Source organism: Mugil cephalus, chromosome 1 (assembly GCF_022458985.1).
Source record: "Mugil cephalus isolate CIBA_MC_2020 chromosome 1, CIBA_Mcephalus_1.1, whole genome shotgun sequence".
Classification (NCBI taxonomy): Eukaryota; Metazoa; Chordata; class Actinopteri; order Mugiliformes; family Mugilidae; genus Mugil; species Mugil cephalus.
This window is the reverse complement of record NC_061770.1, coordinates 49,172,873-49,198,185: the sequence shown is the minus strand read 5'-3', so window position 1 is coordinate 49,198,185 and position 25,313 is coordinate 49,172,873. Positions and strand designations below refer to the sequence as shown.

Below are 25,313 nucleotides of genomic sequence, written 5' to 3'. Positions count from 1 at the left end.
CCAGAACAACGCAATGAGAGCAACTGGAGGCTCAGTGTGTTGCTTGAGAACTTCAGCTTGTGGCACATTCTGGGGATCGAATGAAAGCCTCCAAGAGCAGATGTCAGTCTCCACAAGGACTGTCAATAAAGGACAAAGCACCAGAGGAACATTTTAGAGGATTTCTTGTGGCTGTGAATCAACAGGTCTTGGTAGGTTTTCATTGTTGATGCCCTTTTAAACTGTATTTTAGATAGTAAGTCATGGATGGCAGAGAACTTCCTGCAGCTCAACCAGGACAAAGCAGAGGATTTAGTCATTGGTCCTGAACACCAGAGAGAGAAACTTTTACCAAAACCACAGGATTTTAACCTTTCGCAGTCTGTAAAGAATCTGGGCATGATTTTTGACTCTGAGCTTAGTTTCATTCCATATATATGAAAAACATAACAAAGATTTTAGGTTAACAAAGGTTTTCCATCCATTATTTATTCATTTATTTTTCCTATTTCTTACCACATTGTACTGTCTCAGTCTGTTAGTTCTCCAGTGTTTCCTCGTGGGGGACTGCCATGCGTGGGGCTGTTCCTATCTGTCCGTGGGGGTGCCGTCCTTTGGGTCCCTTCGGCCTGGGTGCTTGGATGCTCTGTCTCAGCTCCGTGTGCATAACCACATTTTTATCCAAATAGTAACTGGATTCATGTATTCCACATGGCAAGAACAGGTAACAAAAAAGTGACAAAACACTTTTGTGAGACAAGACTGATGAAAGAAATGTCTAAGAGGGAGGGGAGCTGGAGAGTCAATTGTAGGCCAAAATCTTTGTAGTGAACTTAGTGTGTATTTGTAGGCTTTTTGTCTCATAGACAAGAAAGGAAATGCATAGACCCACAGGACAAAAGCAAAGGAGCCATGGACCACTTTGGACAAAGCATTCACCAGAGGAAGTCATCCAAGCCATCAAACTAGACAAACAAGTTTTCATTTACCAAGACCAAATGATCAGCGTCATGGACCACAAAACTTGTGACCAAGTGGATTCAGCCTGTTTTCATCTTGCACAGAAGTTCCCTGATGTAGATGGGTTTCAGTCCTGCCTTTGCTATCAGGCTCTTCACCAGGGAGGTGTGGTTGGGACACCAGAGAAGTCCTTTGTGTGAGGTATCTGGGGACATGTAGAACAAGAATCAGGTGGAGTCTGCAGAAAACAATTTGATTTGTTGTTTTTTGATCAGTTTTTTAATTGCTCACACGCTTTACCGTACCACGCCATGTAGACGGGCACTCGATTTTCAAGTGTAGATAGCACGACCGTGCCTCTCTGAAGCGCAGATGGTGTGACTGCAGTCGCTTTCTCCCGATGATAGAACGGTTTCATTGCCTTTTCTTCACCATTTGCCTGTACCTACCTGGTTTACTGCTGTGTGTAAATGCCAGAATGTGAGTCTAATGATGTTAAGCTGTCAAGTTGGATGTTACCTTTGTGTTAACGTACATTGTTTAGTTGTGCATTAGCTAATACTATCTCAACCTTGCCACTCTGAACCAGTTCAATTCCTGGAGACGCCTTCTCTTCTTTTTAGATGTCCTTTCTGATCCGATTACTCCGACTGAGTAAATTTTCAGGCTGGTTACGGCGATACCTGTCTAATATATCATTTACTATATAGTCGAGCTAATACAACAACTGAAGAACCAGTCAGAGCACACAATCCTCTAAGTTTGACTGTTTAAACACAGGGCACCACCACTGGAGTGGTTGGCTCAACTTGTCCAGCTCTTGGTCGTACTGAGCAACTACATAAACATTGAACATGACAGGACAAGAGGAGCAGATTACAAAACCAATGGAAGGAGGCATGTTCTGCATTGCTCCTGGATGTTCACATGAGTTTTCTAAAGTTAAAGACTGGGAGAAACCTGTTCATTTCCATCATCTGCCACTGACACCACCACCTGTTCTCTGATGTCTCTGATGTCACAGGGCGATTTAAACTTTTGACAGCTTTTATAACTTTGTGAATTATAGTGTGTGCTTGGTGGTACCAAGTGGGGGAAAGGAGGGGCCACAGTTAGTCAATATGGCTGCTGCCATAGGAGGAAAAGTCTTTGTGGTGACTGTTGGGTCAGGCTGGTGGAGTGAGGCAGGTGCACAGCTCATTTCATGTTGGCGGACAGGGGACATGAATCCAGGAATATGGGTCGGCTGAAGTCGTTTCGTGTTGTGTTTTGAACTGTTAAATGTGGGTGAGAATTCCTGTTTGGTGTGTTTTAGACCTGTGTCCCTGTTAGTCTGAAAGCAGCTGCTAGTCGTCAGGACATAATCAACATAGCAGGTATTTTAAATGTTTACGGATGGTGTGTGTTTTAACTGCTGTAATGAAGTATTTTAAGATTAATATTTGTTTCCATCAGAGCATCGGGGCCACTGAGGTTGATTTTCCTCTGCTTTATTGTGTTATGTTTTCCTTTGTCTAGTCCGCCCTGGTAAGTGCGCTGGCAGTGGGCAAAAAGATGTGGGGTACTGCCCTTTGGGTGGACTAGCTTTCTTTTTTTATTGGCTCACTTCCCTCAGGTCAGGTCCCAGTCAGTCTTTCAGTGCAGCTTAAGGAGTGACTTGGTTTGTCGTTTGCAGTGAAATGTGTGCATGTGTACAGATTGAGTGTTGATTCATGGAGTGTGGAAGACTCCTTAGTGAATGTAGCTTGCACCACTGTGACTTTTGTGTACTGAACCCCTGCTTTGTTAGTGACACATGGGAAGTTAATAGTGGGTCTGTGATTTGTTGAATTGTATTTGGTAATAAAGTTTTTTTTTGGTTTGTCATTCTTTATGCTCTCCTAACCTGAAGAAATGAAGCTCTGTGAGAAGAGTCAGAATGAAAACATGTGGCCTGTAACTCCCAGAGAGAAGCAGGAAAGTGAAACATCCTCAGAAGGAGAGTCTGATGTGGACTTTATGCTTCCTCTTCTTCCTCTGATGACCAAACTAAAGAGAGAGAAATAAACTGGATTTCAGATTGTCTCATTATTAAATGATCATTTTATGTAACATGAATCAGATTTTAAATAAAAACTATTAATCTGTCACCTCAGGATATTCAAGGTCTTTCTTTGCTAGTTTCCATGTTGCAGTGTTGAGTGTTGACTCCGTGTGTTTGAGTGTTAATGGCTGTCCGTCTCCATCTCTGTCTTCCAGAAGGTAAAGTGTTTAGATTTCACTTAAAGACCAGTCATCTGTTAGAACAGTTCCAGCCTCACTGCTCAGATATTAGTAGAATTAAACAGCATCTTCATGACGCTGACATTTCACACAGAAAAAGATGAATTCAAAGAAATAAAACCAATGACAATGTACAGCTTTTCATTTCTTTTCTATATTTTTTGGTTTGTCATTACATACATTGGGTAAATGGTTCATCTTCTAAACATGTGTCTATGTATTCAATGGTAGATAAGATGTAGATGAACAAACTGAAGTAAATGAACATTAGAGGCCACTCCATGGTTTAACAGGTTCAACAACAGACAATTCAACTATCCATTTAAAGCAAGCCCCAGGAACTGACCATAACATACATGTCATTTTATAGAATATAATATCAGCAAAAGATTCAACATAACATAGTCTCCCTGTTTTCTCTTGAAAGCAAATGAGCTCAGTGTTGTGAGAGAAGTCTACACGTTAGAAAGGAGAGAAAGTGAGAAAGAAGGAGAAACTTCACACTTGAGATACAAATGGTGCTGGTTATTTGACACTTGGAGTCTTTCAGGTGTTTCTGCACCAGTTCCATGATAATTGTGTTAACATCATCACATCACATTATCCACTTATTCCACTTTAAACATCCACAGTAAAGCTGCACTACTTTACAACTGACTATAGTGGAGCTTCTTCCTCTAACAATCTGAAGACAGCTTTTACACATTTCACGTTGGGATTCCTACATTTCCCACTTCACCATTCAAGACAGATGGAAAGAATACGTTTAACACACAACCAACATTCAGAGTATATGAATAAAAAGACAGTTATCAGTGAGTCTAAGACTTAGAACAGATGAAATCAAACTCGTTCTTTTCAAGCTGACTGACCCACTGATGTTCTCCTCCTGTTTCCATGGCTCCTCGCATGTCACAGTCATCATTCTTTCCATCTGAGGCCCAGTTCTTATAACTGACTACCTCACCACTGACCCAGAACCATAAATATGGAGAGCAGGTGTAGCGCAGTCCCAGCCAGACAAAAGGAGTTGAGGCGTTCTTGGCTCTCTCTTGAACCCATCTCTGTTCATCAAGGTTAGTGATGGAGACCAGGTCATTGTAGTTCTCTCTGCAGTAAAATAAGGCTTCATCAAATCTCATCTTTTCTTTGACCAGGATCACTTTATCTGTCATACAAAGAAACAGACACAAACACAACATCTTATTGTAGAGAACAACTGGCCCCAATAAGGACTTTCAAGAATATGAAACCAAGTCCCTTCTCATTTAAACATCTATAAATTCTGTTGTGTTGATACATATCCACATATGCTGACAGAATACAAATGTGTTTTGGGAATAATATTGTACTCACATTACACTCATCATTGAAAAGAATTTACATGAAGACATGGAGAACTAGATAAAAATGGTGGAATCAGTTTCCAGTTCTGGAGCTAAATGTGGAGATGTTACTTTATCTTCATGGATCTTTAAAAACTCACCATCATAACAGAAGAAAGGTTTTTGGTCAGTACAGTTGGCGTTCTTCCATCTTCCTCCTTCACTCAACATGGTCACTGCACATTTGTCTCCTGGTGACAGAGTCTGATCCCAGTGTCTGAAAGAGGAACTGCTCCCATCTGACCACCTCCAGGTGTCTCTGAAAAGGCCGACCCAATAGGGTGTGTTATCACTGAGTCCTACTTTATATACTTGATGTAACTGGTTCAATCCACTGACCAGGTCTGTGTGATGATCTCTGCAGTATTTCTGAGCATCAATCCAGTTCTTCTTTTCTTTAATCAAATGGATATTTGTGGATCCACTTTCTGTGGAGTAAACACACAAACATCAATCATGGTCGTCATCAACCAAATTCTTCTTTATTCAGTGTGAAGTGTCACACACATGTAACAAGATCATTATTGTCATCAGCAACATCTATGACATGGATTACACAAACAAATATTAAAGATGATCACCTGATTTATTTTTCTGTTGGTAGCAGCATAAAGTTGATGTTTTATTTCTTAGACTCTGTTAGTCTGGTTAATAAATGTCTAATTAAGAGATATGTGGATAAAATCTATGGGGTTTTAAAAGATTAAATGCTGAATTTATATCCACTCACCATCATAGCAGATGAAAAGATGTTGTTCTTTACAAGACAGATCTCTCAACAGTGTGTTATCCTTTATAAGTCCACAGTTCTCCAGACCATATCTATCATTTGGTTCACCACCAGCCCATCTTGTTTCATCGTCTTTAAACTCCACTCCAGGTAGAGACCAGTGCCATGTCCTGGTGACATCTGTTCTGTTGTTCAGTCCAATCCAGGCTTCAGTTTTTCTCCCTGTAGATTCTTCAAGGAGTCTCTTCATGTCTGTCATGTTAGACACTGTGGCCAGATCAGTGTAATGTTCTCTGCAGTACTCCTGAGCTTCTGTCCAGGTCTTTGTATCTTCAATATAGTGGTACTGGTAGAGTTGACATGTGATGAAGTAACACTGACCTAAGATCAGAGAAAACACAGACGTAGAGCTGATTGTAAGACAAATTCAATCATTTTATTGACTGTGTTTCAGCCCAGTTTATTTCCTCCTTAAGTGAAACTCAAAGACCTGGCAGGGACCAAACAAAGCAACAAAGTAGATGTTTGATGTATCTGTTCACATGTCAAACACAGTGGTGTCAGCTGTTCTACAAATCCTCATCAAGCTGTAATGATTTGTGATTGTGAAGATATATAAAGACATACAGCAGTATGGTTGATGTTGATCTGATCCACTTACCCATCACAATGAGCAGACTCCACTGCATCTTTGCTCTGTTGGATGAAACTGATATTTGATTTCAGCTGTTTGTCTCTGTTGGATGAAGCTCACATTTAAAACACGTCATGTCAAGTTGTCAAAAGATGCAACACTGGCTCCATTGTACAGTCTTGTGTTTTCAGGAAGAGGAATACAAGCAGGTGGAAAATACTAATTCATTCTAAACAGGACTAAAACTTCCTCCTCTACTATGAAAACAGTGCAACTGACCAACCTTGAACAATCTTCTACTACTGTAGGTTTTTGTTTTGGACTCAAGTCTCCAGGTGGACTGACAGTATATGGTTGATTTGCTCTTTTCAGAAGGAGAAAAGTGTTTCAGCTTTAATCTGGAGTCTTGCACATAGACTGTGGATTAATCCTAATCAGCTTCAAGCCTGTTGACACAATAACAAAGAGTCTGATGGTGTCACTGTTAAAGCATCGGATCAGGAAGTCTACTTTAAACTCTGCAAGCATCACTTTACATGTCATAGCTCAACAACCAGACACAACTGCAGTATTTCGATGGTTGTGTTTGACACTTAAACGAATACATTGGGCCTCATTCACTAATATGTGAACAGAAATGTTCTTTCTCTCCGCAAGAAGAAAAAAGTACTTGTGCAAAATCATCATCAGATTCATGACACGTGCGTACCGGCCAGTTTTGTTCTCACCACCGTGTGTATGTTAGTAAATCAGAACCATTCTAAATCGACAGGCGCGTGTCTGCAAACAGCATTCAGCGTACTGCCACGCCTCTATTTCTCTATCTAAGGATCCGTTTAGTGGCGCATGAAGAGAGCGGTGTTAACGGAGAAGCTGAGAGAACGTGAGAGATGGACCCAAAAAGTAAGAAGAAACATTTCACATCGTCAGAAACAGATTATTGTGGCAGAGGTGGAGGCCAGAAAAAGGACACTCTTCCGTAATGTGTCCACGCACTAGAACATCATCATCATCAACACTTTATTTCAGACACAGGGGCGGTCCATAGAACAATAAAAGAAAGAAAAAAAATACTAATAATAAACAAAAACAGAAAGAAAAAGGACAGAGAGACAGACACACATTCAATCTGAAATATTTACATATAGGCTAAAACACCAGTGCTTCCAAAGCCTTGAGGTGAGCCTGACCGTACTCATGGCAGGATTTGCCAGCACAGAAATGATGCTATTTGGTGACTGAGAAATTCTACACATGAAGCTGAACATGAGGTTCCTAAGTACAGCAGGACATGTGGACACACCAACACTCACAAACATTTGACTAGCACTGCTCCGTCTTGGCACATTAAGCAGCTTCCTCGGTCCATCATTATAAGCCACCTGCTACTTTTGTAGTGCCGCCACAAGTGGGCAGTATACACTGGGGTGCAGAAAGTTACAGAAACATGTTTTGACGGTCCCTGAAGATGCGCTCTCTCCTGAATGCACGGGCAGCCATATCTTCCAGCGAGGCTAGATCTGCCATCTCTCCTCTTCGCTGGAGGTAAACTGGACTCCTGTATATATCTTCCATGCTAATTAATCAATGGAATCAACTACACATGCGCACAGTCACAGCACTACAAATCTTTCACAATCACCTATGAGGCCCATTGTGTCCAAATTTCATGAGTCTATTGATGCCTCCTGAGAACTTCATGAGCGATGACTGTGTTATTATGTACACAAAAAAGATCCGAGTGTTTCAATGGAGACTTGAACAACTGTAGCCATGGTTACACACCCAAACTGAATGTCATAGAAACACAGAGCATCTTACTCCATCTCAGTGTCTTCAACGTTTTTCATTCCAAGGACCCCAAACTGATGAGAGATTAAGTGGGACCCCCACCTACTATATGTGTTCTATATTAAACTCGGCTTAGTGCTGTTTATAAATCTACTTATTATCATATTGCATTCAGTATTAAGCTATTCAAATAATACACAGGTTCATTTTTTTCATTTCAAACATCTACAACAGTAGGGTGGCTGTGTGACTGCTATCAACATATCTAACGTACACATACCTATAAATATCATGCCCTGTTAGCTTCTCTTCTGCTAATATTGCAGCGTGCGTCTGGGATTTCACATGGGGACTGAATAGACTCTCGGCCAATTTCAGGGAACCTGACAGAGTCAGCGTGTAATATGGGGCCTCATGATTGGCTCAGCAGTGATGGGGGCGGGGCCTACTGTGTACAGGAGGCTTTGATTGACAGGTCCAGTGGCTCTGTGTGAAACAGTGCACTGTTGAGACAGCTCCTGTATCACTGAATGGATGGAGTACTGACTGAAAGAGAAAGGACGTCTTCTGCCTCCATTTATCCCTTTACTGAAACATGTTGGATTCATGTTAATGTTAATTTAAAGAAATTTAAATTGTGTGGAACAATAAAATGAAAGAACATGTATCCGTATAAAAAAGCAATCAAAGATTGTGAGACTGAAGGTACAGCCCCCTGTTGAAGACCTGTGTCCTAGGAGCATCTCGTCTACCCCACCTCTCTGCCACAGGCAGCACACATGTGGCTCTCCCCCTGCTTTTTATTGTTTAATCACTACACACCTGTTCAGAAGCAGGAGGAGGGAAAGGACAAACACCACAAAACAAACAAACTCACTCACTGCAACCCTTCCTCTGTTCACGAGTCCACTCACTTATATAAACACAGGGTAAAGGGTGGTGTCACTGGTGGTCTGGGTAGGATGGGGTAGTAGGGGACATACGGAGCGTTGGCCAGAGTGGGTGACGTGGACTGTTCCCCAGTGGAGTCGTGGGGACGCGAGTCACCCTATAAATTTACCCAGTTCAAATATTCATATACTGACCTTTCTTGTACTCTCGTCCTCCGTCCTCAGTCTTCTCTTTACTGCTATCACTATTATTACTACTTATTATTGTGATTGATTGTCATTATAACTATCATTATAGGTATTATTACTATCATTATAATACTAGGTTCCTGTTATATTATTAATATCATCACTATAATTATCATTGCATGAATGTCATTGTTCTTACCATGTACACACCCATACAACACACACACAGAATCACACACGCAACAGTTGTTTGTAACTTTTCCACTGTGTGTTATGTATGTTATCACTGTATATTTTGTCTTATTGCACATTAAAAAAAAGATCTTTCTGTACATTCATTAACTCATGTTACACTGTCAAACTTCCATCATGTTACTATATATGTCTGTTTATAGCTACTGTTGTGTGTGGCACATAACATTCATCCAAAATAAAGTCAGAAATAAACTGAATACAATGAATAATGATCATTTTATGTAACATGAATGAGATTTGAAATAAAAACTATTAATACTGACCATCATGAAGAATGATGTACCTTAAATACATACTCCTTTATAAATACATACTCTAGTATTCCAAACACACAGAGAGAGTTAAACTTACATACAGTTGATTCTTCTCTCCTTGCTTCAGTGTGATGTCCTGTTGAAGACTGGGCTGAAGTAAATGTGTCTTTCTGTCTGATACAGAGGTCTCTTGTAGCCCTCTCAGTGTCTGTATTTGAATATGAAGGTAAAAACAAACAAGGAAAACATGAGCTAATTTACCTAGAGCAGTGTCAGTCTAAAGTCAGGGTGGTGAATGAGGAAATAACTCAATATCTGAACTATATTTTCCTGGTGGAAAAGTTAAGTTTTTTCAAATATATTCCTAAATGTGATATTTCTAACAGATTTGTCTAAAACACATCATTATTTAAGTTCAGCTCCTTCACATACGTAACTTGATTGTCTTAATTTATAGACATAGACTGCTGCTTCAAAGTAAGAGAGTAGTTAACCAGGGCAGGACAGTCCTAATCCTGAAAGACCCCCAGAAGAGACACATCCCATCCAACAGCCAATAACCTGTCTCTGCATAACATTGAAGACCCTGTCAGACATCACTGCTGCTAAGATGAGTAAGAATGTGGATCAGAAGGGAACTGGTAGTAACACCAGAGGAACCAAGCACCAGCTACAGGTTGATAGAGCAGACAGACCAACCTGAGCAACACCTGGATTGACAACAAGAACACACACACACACATGAATACTGGAATGTCTGGATCTGTATAAGATCAACAGGAACCTGAGGACCTTCATCCAGACCTCCATGGGAATGTGGACGACAACCCTAGAGGACAACTCAAAGCTGAGATGCACTGTCACCACTGCTGCAGCAGGACGTACAGTAATGACACAGGGATGTCATTTGGATTATACAAGTGTGGCCGGATGTTCTCAAGGAGAGGCAAGATGATCAGAAATGAAGGGGTCGACCTACCAGAGGGCAACATAAGTGATATCCAAGACAACTACAAGTACATTGGTATCCCACAGGCTAATGGAAACCATGAGGAGACCACAATCTATCCATCTCATCATCACCAGCTACAGCAACACTGGCTGACATGGACTTATCACTTAAGGACTGTCTTTGACAAGAAGTTTTATCATTTGAAATAAGTTGTATTTTAAATTACATCCAGTTCTGCTGTCACCTCAGGATGTTCAAGGTCTTTCTTTGCTAGTTTCTATATTGCATGAAACTGTGGGATTTTTCCACTCTTGGTTGACTGTTGTGTTTGAGTGTTAATTGCTGTCTGTCTCCGTCTCTTTCTTCCAACAGATAAAGTCTTCATATTTCACTTCACAAGACCAGTCATCCGTTAGAAAATATACTCACCGGACACTTTATTAGGTACACCTTGCTCGTAAAAGGTTGGACCCTCCTTTGCCTTCAGAACTGCCTTAGTTTCTCATAGCAACTTTTAACGCGGAGATTTTGGACCATATTGACATGACAGCATCACACAATTGCTGCAGATTTGTCGGCTGCACATCTGTGATGCCAATGTCCCGTTCCACCCCATCCCGAAGGTGCTCTGTTGCAGTGGTCCTCATCCCCTGGGCCGCGGACCAGTACCGGTCTGTGGGTCACTTGGTACGGGCCGCACAGAAAGAATACATAACTTACATTGTTTTCGTTTTATTTAGTATCTAATTCTAAACAATGTTTTATTTTGGAAAATTACCGGATTCTTTCTGCCACATCTGTCCATGACTCACTTTTGACGCAGGTCAAGATACTTGCCTCAGTCACATGTCTACCTTCTTAAAGGGGCTGCTCCCGCCTGTAACACATAATTTATTACCGCTTAATTGAAACTCCAAAGCTTAGCAAAATGAACAAAAAACAAACGTCATTGGAAAGTTTCTTAGCACAGGGTAATGTCTCCCATTACCCCTAGATGGGACCGTCTCGTTGCTGAGAAACAAGCTCAGGGCTCCCACTGATTTAGCGTAATGGTGAATATATTTTTCATGCACTTTTGTGGTGTATCTTGTTGACAGGCATGTTTAACCTTTACTATTACAACCAGAGAGTGTGGGGCTGAGAGGCCGTTACTCATGTTACGCAATGTTACAAGGAATAATGTTGCATATACAGTGAATTCACGTTTATTATTATATTTAGAAAATACTATTATTATGCCGGGCGTCAGGAGGGCTTCGATGTGAACAGGAATGCCGCGTTGACCCGGGTTTTCACTCTGACACTGATATCTGCCTGTTACATTCTGACTCAATGGCCTGACAAACTGTATCATTGTAGAAGCTTCAGCTCAAAAACAAGTTTTGGTCTACTCCCATAAAGGCTGATCTCTGAAGGGCAGAGATTGTTGTTCCTTTTTTCAATCAAACAAATCAAATGTGTTGTTAGACGATTGTTAAAGGAAGTGCATAGGTGAACGGCGACTGTGTTTATATACAGCTTGTATAGCGATCTCCCACACTTTTTTTAACGATCATGGCAGCGCTCTGCATCCAAGGAAATGAGGAGATTTGGCGGCAGCAATCGGGCACTGTGCAGGACAGAGTGATTTAGAATAACAAACAAACACAGAGGTCGCTTGTAGCCCTCTCAGCATCACGATTTGAATATTCAAACAAGAAGAAGGGAGGCATCAGTTACAATGTGTAATTATTTCTGTGGTCTGTTGCCTTCACACACATAACTTGACTGTCTTGATTTTGTCATGATGTTGTGCACATATTTTTCATCACTTCACTTCACTTCACTTAAGTTTACTGAGCCCAGAAAACAAAACTGTCTTGACAGGAAGTAACTCTGAGCCAATCAGTGAATAAGAAGGTGTGTCCAAACCTTTGACTGGTACAGTATATTATTAAGACAACAATGGAACACCAAACATGACGTTTAGAATGAAATAACAGAGTTTTAACTTCAATCTGTTGATTGCTTCTGTCCTCAGCTTTAATACGATGTCTCTCCTTGATGTTCTGGTGTAGACTGAGCTTAATGAAATACTGCATACTGTACAAACACAGGTACAGTTGAAGTTCTGCTCTGATCATTTCAATATTAAAATGTAACACAAATAACTCTGTTCATAAACAGAAGTCTGTTACGTGTCTCTTATGAGAGAGGCTCTTCACTGCCATGGAAAACAACTGGATATAAGTTCAAGGGAAAAACATTTGCAAGTCAAAGTATGTTAGGATGGAGAATAAGTTTGTTTCAATAAATGTCTGAAAGCAAACAGACAAGAGAGGTTCTGCAGCAGAAGAGCAGTGACCTCTTCCTCAGGCCTCTTCAGCCACGTCTTTTATCAACACCTCTTTAGGTTTGGCAAAGAATGACAAAAAAACTCAAACATACTTGTACCGTCACTAGTGATGTGTCGTTCTCCTTGTAGAACGAGAAGAGTCGACTCGTGTTGGGGAGAGCTGAAGCTTCACCGTGTCAGGCCAGGACTAGAAACAGGACTCAGGCTCTGAGAGAATTACAACATTATTAATAACACATATGATAATAATTTCAGTTATTGATGATTATTAATGTTTTGTGTTGCTAAGCAATCTTTAATACACTGTTTTCATGAACTTATTTTTATGTATTTTCTCCCGTGTCTCAACATTATGACACTTTAGATAAAAGTCTTTAGTGCAGACTGGCATACAGAAATACCAGATGGAGCTTAGATGTCCTGTTTTCTTCATTCTTTCCTGATGTGCTTACATTTACATCTGTCTCCCCCTCATATACTTTACTGTTTATACTTCTGTGTTACGTTGACACAGAGGCTACGGCGATCTGGTCAGAATTTCCCTGTAAGGTTCAGACGCCATTGATGAACTTGAACCAGGAAGTAGAAACAAAACCGAACCCGACTGGCAAAAAGTCCACAGCGCTGACTAGTGTTTGGGTGGTGTTGTTACAGAGCGAGCCAGACTGATGAGTACACAAGTGTAACTGTGTCACACCAGCGTAGGCTACATACGTAGGTTACTGCATCTAGGTCCTGCAGTACTATAGAGGTCTTCACTCTGTTGCTCTGTGTGAACCTGGCCTGTACCACTACACTGCTGTGGTTAGAGAGTCTGCCCCCCCTTCCTTTGTAACACAATGGTATGATCCTAGTCTTTCCTTACATGTGATTGGCCCCATGGGGTACCCATCCAAATCAAGTCCCGCCCCAGCCTGTGTGGACAATCAGGAGTGACTTGTCACAACACGTGAGGTTTTATCTTGTTCCTGTTTTTTTGTCTCTTAACTTCCTGTTTTATTTTGAAATGTAACTCTCCTCTTGTCTCAGGTCACTTGTCCTTCCCTCAGGTGTCATCTATGAGTCTTCCCTGATTTCTGATTGTTTCAACCTGTTCTCTATTACCTTTATGTATAAATACAGTGTGTGTCTCTCTTTGTCCTGTGCCACAGTGTTTTTTTGTCCTTCATACACCCCAGCCTTCTTTCCAAGTCCTAGAAATCAGCCACAGCTAAGTTTTCCTTGTGTCTTTACTTGTTGTTTCCTTTTGCCTCCAAGCGAAAGAGTTTTTATTTTCCTCCTCCTGGAGAAGTTTTGATTTGTTTACGATTTTTAAATAGATTCTGAAATTGTTATATTGAAACTGAATGAATGAAGATCCAACTGGGAGCCATGTGAGCTGTAGCCATGTGGACAAGACTACACACGTCTCAGTGGAGTCGGGGCTGGATGCAAACAGAACAAAAGTCTAAATGAAAACAAAACAATCAAACCAAAATCAAAGTAGAAGCTCATGAAATTAATTTACTATGTAATTTAAACAGTTCAATAAATAATTAAATAAATCTTGATCAGTGCTCTTATAAATGTTGTTCAAAGTTGTCCATATTTAATAATTTTATTGAGTTTCAGTTGTAAGACCTTCAACATGTCTGTTAAATCCCTTTCTGTCTGTTCTTTAGGAAATATACCCAACATACAGAACTTAAACTTAAAATCAAATCCAACTTAAAATCAAAGGCAGTAATCCTTTTAACTTCCTTCCCAATAATCCATGATGAGGACCGTCCCAAAAAGATGGGTGAAACCTCCCACCATCCCACAGTCCCTCCAACATAACCCAGATGTATTACTATATTTTCTATTCTTTGATGATAACGTTTCTTTCTGGCTCCCATTTATCTCTGACCTCAGTTTTCCTGCTGTAATGCTTTATAAATGTGTGAAATCAGACCTTTCACCGTATCGTCCTATGACATGAAGTTTTCCTCTAGTTTTATTGGTTTCCTGTTTAAATTTTTCATTCTTTACATGTCTGGACCATAGCCTGTATAAAGATACTATCTTTATTAGACTAGAAGCCAAAGCAGATAGAGCTCCCCCTGGTGTCTGGCAGCAGCACAGGTCATGAGCTCCACCTCCTCCACGTTAGTGGATGGGACTTGGGCCAAATGAAAACACAAAACACAATGAGTATGGATAATACTACTCTTTGTGCACTTCTTTCTCACCACATAAACCAGACCAGCCCTGGCCACAAGTACCGGTATGTTCCCTCCAAGAAACTGATTGAAGCTGCAAAGTCTGACACCTACAACTACAACAGGTCCTTGGGTGACAAAGAGAACCAGAGAAAGTCCTGGACACACACACACACACACACACACACACACACACACACACACACACACACACACACACATGCCTGTATCCATTGTGTGTATAATTGTATATTGTATGAACATGTTTTGCTCCAAGAAGGCTGTAGAGACATTCTGGGATGTACATTGTAGCACATTTTATTGTAGCTATGGATTCAAGACTCATTAAAAGTCGTTTTGTTTACATCAGGTTGGGGATGTTGTGAGTGGAGCATTCCAACCCCTACCCCAGAAAACCTCCCTCTTTTTCACAGCCCAGTGTTGGCAGGTATGAATATGTCAATGGCTGTAGCAGCGTTTAGTTTCACTGTTTGCTGGAAACGTGAGTCATCAAACTGTTTCATTTCACTGTGTTTTCTTTTAAGATCACGTCTCATCAGTTGCTAGGGAACCCTGGAACGCTCCGCCTCCAAAGACACACTTACCTGCTCCGGAGGATTTGGTATGGAGTCAAAGATCAGGGGTTCGAACCCAGGCTGGAACAAATATGGAGAATCATTACAAGAGCTAAAAGAATGTATTGACTGAAGGGAAACTGTATTCAAACGAATCACAAAATAAAGGAAACGCGTTTAAGAAGCGGGTCACACATTCAGTCTACTTCCCCGACTGATGATTTTTAACACAAAGAACTGTGGTCATTGTATGTATATAAAAAAACATAGCTTACATCAGTCGCCTCTCCTGGTACTAGCTGTACATTGATGCCCTTAACGTCCTCAAGCAATGTGATCCAATTACTACAACGAGCAGCTCGTTGTGAGATCATTCAAAGAGCCAGGAAACCACGTGGGTTTACCGACGGACAGGTCAATGTGATAGTACATCGCAACATGTTGATAAGCGTCAAAAAGAAATTACACATCAGGAAGTATAAAAAGGTCTCCGATTCAACGACGTCTGACTTACGGTGCAGACTTTTTCTCACTGGCCATGTTTGATATATTTATCTAACAAATTCTGCTTTGTTCCTTTTCCAGACACTGTTTTAATTGTGGATTATTTTAATTTTCGATTTCGCCAGATATTAGCTGGTAATTTGCATCGCCCGTCCCTTGGAATTATGGGTAATTACCAATGCGCCTGCGCAGTCGGTTGTTTTTCTTAGAAACACTGTATGGTTCAGATTTGTCAGTTCGTCTCTTTGACTAATTACTTTTCCTGGAGTCACAGGTGTCGCTGTAGCACCGTTAGCTGGAAACGTGAGTCAAAGGGTAAAGGTAAGACATTTATTCATGACGTGTGGTGGAGGGGGGAGGTGTGACGCAGAGTTTTTAGCAGGTGTGTTTATTTGTCCCTCCAGTAGTGACGTGATCAAGAATCAAGAATCTTTATTGTCATTATGCAAAGCACAACGAAATTCTGTTCAGCAGCTCTTGGTATAAATGTACAGACCTGAGATATATAAATAATATAAATATAGAATAGGAAATATAAAATAGAATAACAAGTTAAAATAAAAAAATAGAATTTAAGAATAAAATAAGATGAGATGAGAGGTAGTAGTGCAATCAAGGATATTTAAAGTGACCAGTATGAATATTGCATGTATAGCAGCATGTTTAGACAAGGTGCAGTGCAGTATCAGAGTCTATCTGGCATCTGCAGGGGTTTAATGCTCAGTCTCTGGATGGGGGGGTGTGTGAGGAGATGGGGTGATGGATTTCACAGCTCTGGGGAAGAAGCTGTGTCTCAGTCTGTTTGTGTTGGTCTTTATATTCCTGAACCTCTTCCTGCAGGGAAGAGGCACAAACAGTTCGTGGCCTGGGTGGGTGGGGTCTGCAGCTATACGGCCAGCCCTCCTTTGGACCCGGCTGTCATATATTGAGTCCAGGTGTGGGAGAGGACTCCCAACAATCCCCTGTGCGGTTTTCACCACCCGGGCCAAGTCCTTCCTGTCCTGTACAGTGCAGCTCCCATACCACACTGTTGCACTCAGACAGAGGATGCTCTCTATTGTGGCTCTGTAGAAGTTTGTCAGATGTGATATCACTATTTTTCCTTTCCATCCGATACCACGTGATACCACCATAGCAATACTTTTAGACGTCTACTTGTGGATATGAAAGTGATGACTTTTACAATGAACCTTGTGGATGTAGTTATGAAAGATGTATTTTGTACCTCTGGATATTGGTCATTTTATTCCAGGGTTTCAAAATTTAAAGTAGACATTTAAAAAAAAAAAAAAAAAAAAAGCACTCAATATTTGTTTCATTTATTGATGTATAGAGCAGATTATTGTTGTCCTTTGTTGTTTTTTTTTCTAAGTTTAACTGGTTTAATATTAATATGAGAGCCAGCATGATCAGCGTAATGGATTGTGGCATCTTTGTGGGTCCTCTAAAGGAGTAGGAATCTCTCCATTGTAGTTTAACAGTCCAAGCATCTTCATATAGGGACCCCACAAAGCTACAAAGGGCCCAGCTATATACTGCCTTCCATCAAGGAAAACAGAACATCATTAACTAGAACAACCTAGAAAGTCTGCTACTACTGCTGGCTTTTTGTTTAGGACTGAAGGCACACTAAGTGTTTTTATGAACTTATTTAGTTAAACTAACTGAAAACTGGTGCATTTTGAGGCTGTTGCTAAGAGAAAGGTCAGAATAAACAGTACGTGAAGACCAGACTTCTTAGATGAAGTCGTTACTCTGAACCATTGAAGGCAGCACACGATCCTGTTGACTCTCTTTACATTTCTCTTGAGGAACTCATATTACATTGCTGCATTATTTTCATGCCATTTTATGTGATTTATTTCTATGTTATTGTAATATACTGATCAGGCTTAACATTACGACCACCAATATTGTGTTGGTCCCCCTCTGACCCATCAAAGCATGGACTCCACTACACCACCAAGATGTTCAGAGCGGTTCCTTTAAGTCCTCTGAGGTTTGAGGTGGGCCTCCATAAATCTGTGTTGTTTGTCCATCCCACAGATGGTTGATTGGATTGAGATCTGGGGAGTTAAGAGGCCAATAAACACCTCAGTATAAATTTCTTCAGCAGTGTGAGCTATCATAACATTGTCATGGAACACTGTTCCTTCCTTTTAACCTTTCGATAGATACTAACCACAGCAGACCAGCAACACCTCACAAGAGCTGTAGTTTCAGACATGCTGTGACCCAGTCGTCTAGCCATCACAATCTTATTATTATATCTCCTGTTTTCCACTGTTCTTCTCATTCAAGTTCTTCTTGTTAGTTTGATGCTCGGGTCCTGTTAGCATGCAGAAGCACAGGACACTTTTAAAGGGTCATTTAATATTACTGTCAGTTTAAATTAAACTGAAGTAACTGAAAACTGAACTGAAATGATCAAAACAATGTTAAGAAATATTATGAGGTGTAAAAAATATTTATGTAATGTTCACTAGTGATATAAACCACAAGAATGCTAACCAGCTAGCGCAGATGTGCTCGCTCGCATACTAATTTATATCTTCCACCACAGAGGTAGCTCTTAGTGAGTAAAGGAATGGAGTTTGAACCTGACATTTAGTTTTTTTTTAGAGTGCCATGACAAAAACAGATGTTGTTCACATTTTCAAAGTTGTCTGCTGTTAAGACAAATGACAGTAGCTGTGCATGACTAACCCAGCTAGCTAGTGAAATGAGGCAGGTTTCAGTCCCAAACAGACCAGGTGGTACTGAACTTGTTTCAACAACTCCAGACTATTTACCTACTTAAAGAAAAAAATAAATAATGAAGGAATATCCCAAATCTGTCCACGAAAACTATTAGTCAACTGCACAGTTTCTTTTAAACTCTGTATAAAAATGGTAGGAACTTAATTCCTGTATCTGTTTTCCTTGTTTTGGATCTGAATCGCCTCAATTTAAAGCTGAGAGTCTGAAAATGTTGAACTGGAACTTGAATACATGTCCAAACATATTTGGTCCTAAAAAAAGCCATTTCTTGTCCATATAATAGGTTATTTGTTGTTGCACTAGCAAGTTCACTTGACATCTCTTTATGAGTTTATAATATATATGTTAAATATCATTTCTAAATATGCATTTGAGAGGGACATCCTTGGAAAATTAAACAAGAATCCCAAAAAGTATTCAGTTAAATTGTATTTTTATTTAAATCCATCTCAGTACATCGTCAGGTATTTTTGTAATTGAACATATTTTCATAATGGATATTTTTACACTCAGATTAGGTGTTATATAAAACAATATTAACACAGATGTCTTATTAGAAAAATCAGAGAGATATGCTTTTACACATTTTAACCATCACCAGCTGATAACCACACACAGGTCTGTATATATGCAATATAACTACACTTATACATTGGTATATATGTTATTTTATTCTAACACAGTGATTATATGTCTGATGTATAACCACCCACACTTTAAAAGAAAATAAATCATATTGACAGTCACTGCTTGATGTTGTCTGATGGGAGGGGACAAAGGGACAGATAAACGTATTCTCAAAGCTGCCTTAGATCTAAAGTCCAGGGTTCCACTGATACAGCTATTTATGTGGGATTATTTTGTTGTTGTCCTGTCCTCCAGCTCTAATCTGTCTAATCTCAAGCTTGCAAGCTGATTATAAAGAAGTTAAATGTGTTGAAAAATGAGGAATATTAAATTTGTTCAGTTCTGACTACACAGCACAGATGAAATTAAACTTCTTGTTGTCATTGTTTGTGACCCACTGATGTCCTCCTCCTGTTTCCATGGCTCCAGACATGTCACAGTCATCATTCTTTTCATCTGAGGCCCAGTTCTTATAGCTGACTACCTCATCACTGACCCAGAACCAGAAATCCAGAAAGCAAGAGTAGCGCAGTCCCAGCCAGACAAAAGGAGTTGAGGCGTTCTTGGCTCTATCTTGAACCCATCTCTGTTCATCAAGGTTAGTGATGGAGACCAGGTCATAGTAGTTCTCTCTGCAGTAATACAAGGCTTCCTCCCAGGTCTTATTTTCTTTGATCAGGATCACTTTATCTGTCACTGAAAGACATGGTGACATTGATTAAAGACTTTTAAAGGCATAAAACAAAGTCTCTTTTTATTTGGTGACTCATCTTCAAATTCTGATATTTTGATGGGTATCCATGCAGCTGGGAAATAAAATTACAGACTGAATCCAAATATGTTTTTGGGACGTTGTTGTAGTGTAGATTTAATTATGTCTGAAATAATTGTACATTAACTCAAACATAAATAGATGAGTATTGTGGAATAATAGATTCTGGTAGATCTTCAGACAGTTTCCAGTTCTGGAGCTAAATGTGGAGATGTTACTTTATCTTCATGGATCTTTAAAAACTCACCATCATAACAGAAGAAAGGTTTTTGGTCAGTACACTTGGCGTTCTTCCATCTTCCTCCTTCACTCAACATGGTCACTGCACATTTGTCTCCTGGTGACAGAGTCTGATCCCAGTGTCTGAAAGAGGAACTGCTCCCATCTGACCACCTCCAGGCGTCTCTGAACAGGCCGACCCAATATTGTATGTCTTTAACTGTGTCATTGAGTCCTACTTGATCTAACTGGTTCAATCCACTGACCAGGTCTGTGTGATGATCTCTGCAGTATTTCTGAGCATCAATCCAGTTCTTCTGTTCATTAATGAAATGGATCTTTGTGGATCCACATTCTGTGGAGTAAACACACAAACATCAATCATAGTCGTCATCAACCAAATTCTTCTTTATTCAGTGTGAAGTTTTGTGGGGATATTTTTTTCTGTGGAGTAAACAAACATACAGTATACCTGACATGTACAGTATATCTTTTGAGAATGATTTACACAAATGTAGCAAGATTATTATTGTCATCAGCAACATCTATGACATGGATTACACAAACAAATATTAAAGATCCCCTGATTTATTTTTCTATTGCTAGCAGCACAAAGTTGATGTTTTATTTCTTAGACTCTGTTAGTCTGGTTAATAAATGTCTAATTAAGAGATTTGTGGATAAATGTTATTTATGGGGTTTTAAAAGATTAAATGCTGAATTTATTTCCACTCACCATCATAGCAGATGAAACGAAGTTGGTCTTTACAAGACAGATCTCCCAACAGTGTATTATTCTTTATAAATCCACAGTTCTCCAGACCACCTACATCATTTGGTTCACCAAGAACCCATCTTGTTACATCATCTTTAAACTCCACTCCAGGTAGAGACCAGTGCCATGTCCTGGTGACATCTGCTCTCAGTCCAATCCAGGCTTCAGTTTTTCTCCCTGTAGATTCTTCAAGGAGTCTCTTCATGTCTGTCATGTTAGACACTGTGGCCAGATCAGTGTAATGTTCTCTGCAGTACTCCTGAGCTTCTGTCCAGGTCTTTGTATCTTCAATATAGTGGTACTGGTAGAGTTGACATGTGATGAAGTAACACTGACCTGAGATCAGAGAAAACACAGACGTAGAGCTGATTGTAAGACAAATTCAATCATTTTATTGACTGTGTTTCAGCCCAGTTTATTTCCTCCTTAAGTGAAACTCAAAGACCTGGCAGGGACCAAACAAAGCAACAAAGTAGATGTTTGATGTATCTGTTCACATGTCAAACACAGTGGTGTCAGCTGTTCTACAAATCCTCATCAAGCTGTAATGATTTGTGATTGTGAAGATATATAAAGACATACAGCAGTATGGTTGATGTTGATCTGATCCACTTACCCATCACAATGAGCAGACTCCACTGCATCTTTGCTCTGTTGGATGAAACTGATATTTGATTTCAGCTGTTTGTCTCTGTTGGATGAAGCTCACATTTAAACACGTCATGTCAAGTTGTCAAAAGATGCAACACTGGCTCCATTGTACAGTCTTGTGTTTTCAGGAAAAGGACAAAGGTTGAGAAGCTTGAAAGGATGATTCATTCATCAATTAGGAGATGGCTTGGTGTCCCATGCTGCTTAAGCGGTGCAGCCTTGTATGGGAAAGGCCAGACTAAGGCTAGACTATGCTAAGGCTAGACTGTAGATGACTCTTACTCAGTCAAAAGATCCAGTAGTCAGGCGGACAGCCCCCACGGTTAAAACAGGGAGGAAGTGGAATCTGAGAGATGTGGTTCAGGAAGCACAGGCTGCCCTCAGGCTTAGAGATATCATAGGTCATGTACAGCAAGGACATTGAGGCCTGGGACTGTGTGCAGGGAAACCTCTGTGGAGCAAGGGATCCGCAGTAGAAAAGAGGAAGATGGTAGTGGAGGAAATTCATAGACAAGAGGAAGCAATGAGATGCACTAAGGCAGTGTCGCAGGCTAAGCAATGCAGTGGTTGAACTGGGAGAGTGTAGAGAAAAGGAAGGTGTTGTGGAGAGAGCTGTGGAGCATGGAGGCTGGTAGGACTAGATTTATGATAGAGGCTATTTATGATGTGCTGCCATCCCCCCAGAACCCAAACCAGTGGTTAGAGGAGGATGCTGCCTGCCCACTTTGTTCTTGTGTATGTACGCTCAGCCACATTCTGACAGGTTGTAGGGTTAGCTTCTCCCAAGGGAGATATACCTGGCGTCACAACCAGGTTCTGAAATTCTTAGCAGCAGCAATTAAGGAAAAACTGATTGAAGCAAATTCCTCATCTGCTAGAAAGGAGAATAAGTATATTATGTTTGTTTGGGAGGGAGATAAGGCCCACTTAAAATCCCCAGTGATGTCCCGCACACTGCCTACTGTTGTTGGCTAGGCTTGTTAGCTGGTGTTTCATGTGTGTTACTTCTGATCTTGGCAGAGGGGAGGGATGCTGATTGAAGGATAGTCACATGTCCCATCATTTCTTACGTACTGCTGGGGGCTAGGCTAATTAGCTGGTGTTTTCTAGTATTTTACTTCCGTGGCTAGGCTAATTAGCTAGGGTCTGGTAGGGTTTTATTTCTGATCCTAGCAGAAGGGAGCGGTGTTGGTTGAAAGTGGTTGTCCCACCACCTCTCATTACCTCCTGCTGTGGACTAGAAACTGACTGAAACTCATCCTGAATCTGTACAGTTGAAGGAAGCTGCAGACTCTGTTGATATCTCTCTGTACATTCATTAACTCATGTTACACTGTCAAACTTCCATCATGTTACTATATATGTGTGTTTATAGCTACTGTTGTGTGTGGCACATAACATTCATCCAAAATAAAGTCAGAAAGAAACTGAATACAATGAATAATGATCATTTTATGTGACATGAATGAGATTTGAAATAAAAACTATTAATACTGACCATCATGAAGAATGATGTACCTTAAATACATACTCCTTTATAAATACATACTCTAGTATTCCAAACACACAGAGAGAGTTAAACTTACATACAGTTGATTCTTCTCTCCTTGCTTCAGTGTGATGTCCTGTTGAAGACTGGGCTGAAGTAAATGTGTCTTTCTGTCTGATACAGAGGTCTCTTGTAGCCCTCTCAGTGTCTGTATTTGAATATGAAGATGAAAACAAACAAGGAAAACATGAGCTAATTTACCTAGAGCAGTGTCAGTCTAAGGTCAGGGTGGTGAATGAGGAAATAACTCAATATCTGAACTATATTTTCCTGGTTGATAATTTACATTTTGTTTTTTAAATAATCCTAAATATGATATTTCTAACATGTTATCTTGGTAAAACACGTCAATGAACCCCTCAGAAAAATATTTGTACATATCTATCTATCTATCTATCTATCTATCTATCTATCTATCTATCTATCTATCTATCTATCTATCTATCTATCTATCTATCTATCTATCTATCTAATTTGTGCGTCTGGATTGAGTGACATTCAGGAGTCAGGGTGAAAAGTCTCGACTCTGTAACAGAGGAGGCTCTGACTGGACCAAACATGATTTAACTGCATCACTATTTTTGTCCAATAGATTTTTTTGTCTTTAACCAGATTGCAGACGTAGCATGTAACTTTTGGGAAGCGGAGTTTGACTGGGAGATTATTCCGTTGCGTTACATTAGTATTGAGACTCTGCAGTCAGGTTCTCTCATGTTACCATTCATCTGTTAGCTCCGTAATTCAGAATATTTTCCACTGGTAAATGGTAAATAGTAAATAGTAAATAGTAAATAGTAAATGGTAAATGGTCTTTCTTTTCTACCTACTGGTACTCAAAGCAGTCAGGGACACATGATGTTATTAATAACGATAATAATAATAAGTAAAAAACTTAATAATAACTCTACATCTACCCATTCGCTCACACACATTCACACACCAGAACAACGCAATGAGAGCAACTGGAGGCTCAGTGTGTTGCTTGAGAACTTCATCTTGTGGCACATTCTGGGGATCGAACCTCTACCTACTGAGCCACAGTCACCACTGTTATCTCCCACCAGCACCAAATCATCATCACAGTTATGTTCTGTCCCTTCAAGTCATCCTCAATCACCTCTATTAGCTGCATTTAATGCAAAACATCAACCAGTACTGCACATACATCCATAATTAATAATGACAAATTAAATACTTGTTTTTACACTAACGTGTCCTAAATAAGAAGTGTAACTGCAAAAAAATTGATTTTTACACCTATTTTGACTTTTATTCAAATACAAATACTTTTCCTCCACCTCCTGTTCCTGTGTTACTGTGCTCTGTGTGTTGCGTGTTGTTAGTGTGTAACTCCTCCCTTCCCCCTGCTCAGTGTGGACACAGAGACGCCACCGTACACCGTGACCAACCACATTCAGCTTTACCAGAAAAAAAAGATTTTAAAAATTAAACAAAAAAAAGTTCGATTCCCAACAACATGAACCAGCTCTGGTCGACTCTTAGAGACGACCTGAAACCTCACTAATGGGAGCAAGAGACCAAAGATTCTGAGCAGGAAACTGATTGAAAACAACAACTGAACTGAAATAGGCTGTTCATTCATCAGCTGATCAAAAGTTTAAGGATGGGTTAGGGTGAAAGAATGGAGGAGCTACTCATTACTGAGTCCTTTTTTGACACTTTCATTTCTGTTTTGAGCGGTTTTCAGTTTCTTTTTGAGCTATGATCTTAAACTTTTGATCAGCTGATCAGAGCCACTGAATCTCCTTCATCCTCTACAGAAATGGATCTCTCAAGCCTCCTTCTTGTTAGTGGCTCAAATACATAGGACACTGGTCTAGTTCAAAGAAAAATCACCCTTATTTATATGTATGTATATCAGTGGATCTCTAGTTGGAGGTCTTGATATCTCAGTATCGATCTGCACATCACTAACAGACAGAGAAGATGAAACTCATCCTGAATCTGTACAGTTGAAGGAAGCTGCAGACTCTGTTGATAACTCTCTGTACATTCATTAACTCATGTTACACTGTCAAACTTCCATCATGTTACTATATATGTCTGTTTATAGCTACTGTTGTG

General features: G+C 40.1%; 2 protein-coding genes across 3 annotated transcripts in view; both read right to left on the bottom strand.

Moving 5' to 3' along the window:
- Positions 1–3,336: 3,336 nt before the first annotated feature.
- On the bottom strand, positions 3,337–12,822 carry LOC125005731 (macrophage mannose receptor 1-like). Of its 2 annotated transcripts, XM_047581277.1 has the most exons (6): positions 12,715–12,822; positions 9,427–9,537; positions 5,978–6,052; positions 5,317–5,697; positions 4,688–5,014; positions 3,337–4,369 (listed from the first exon to the last, which is right to left on the bottom strand). In XM_047581277.1, exons 3-6 carry the CDS (start codon positions 6,003–6,005, stop codon positions 4,023–4,025), a joined length of 1,083 nt encoding a protein of 360 aa, XP_047437233.1. In that variant the 5' UTR covers positions 6,006–6,052; positions 9,427–9,537; positions 12,715–12,822; the 3' UTR covers positions 3,337–4,022. The 2 variants fall into 2 exon arrangements, with proteins under 2 accessions (XP_047437233.1, XP_047437242.1); XM_047581286.1 differs by lacking the exons at positions 9,427–9,537; positions 12,715–12,822 and adding an exon at positions 6,234–6,296.
- Positions 12,823–19,057: 6,235 nt separating this feature from the next.
- LOC125005795 (macrophage mannose receptor 1-like) overlaps positions 19,058–25,313 on the bottom strand; it is a 20,801-nt gene continuing 14,545 nt past the window's right edge. Inside the window, exons 3-7 of the mRNA XM_047581370.1 lie at positions 23,266–23,376; positions 21,645–21,719; positions 20,990–21,364; positions 20,282–20,608; positions 19,058–19,958 (exon numbers count right to left, since the gene is read on the bottom strand). Of these exons, the coding sequence (XP_047437326.1) occupies positions 19,609–19,958; positions 20,282–20,608; positions 20,990–21,364; positions 21,645–21,672 (1,080 nt within the window). The 5' untranslated portion in view covers positions 21,673–21,719; positions 23,266–23,376 and the 3' untranslated portion in view covers positions 19,058–19,608. The remainder of the gene's footprint in view (positions 19,959–20,281; positions 20,609–20,989; positions 21,365–21,644; positions 21,720–23,265; positions 23,377–25,313) is intronic.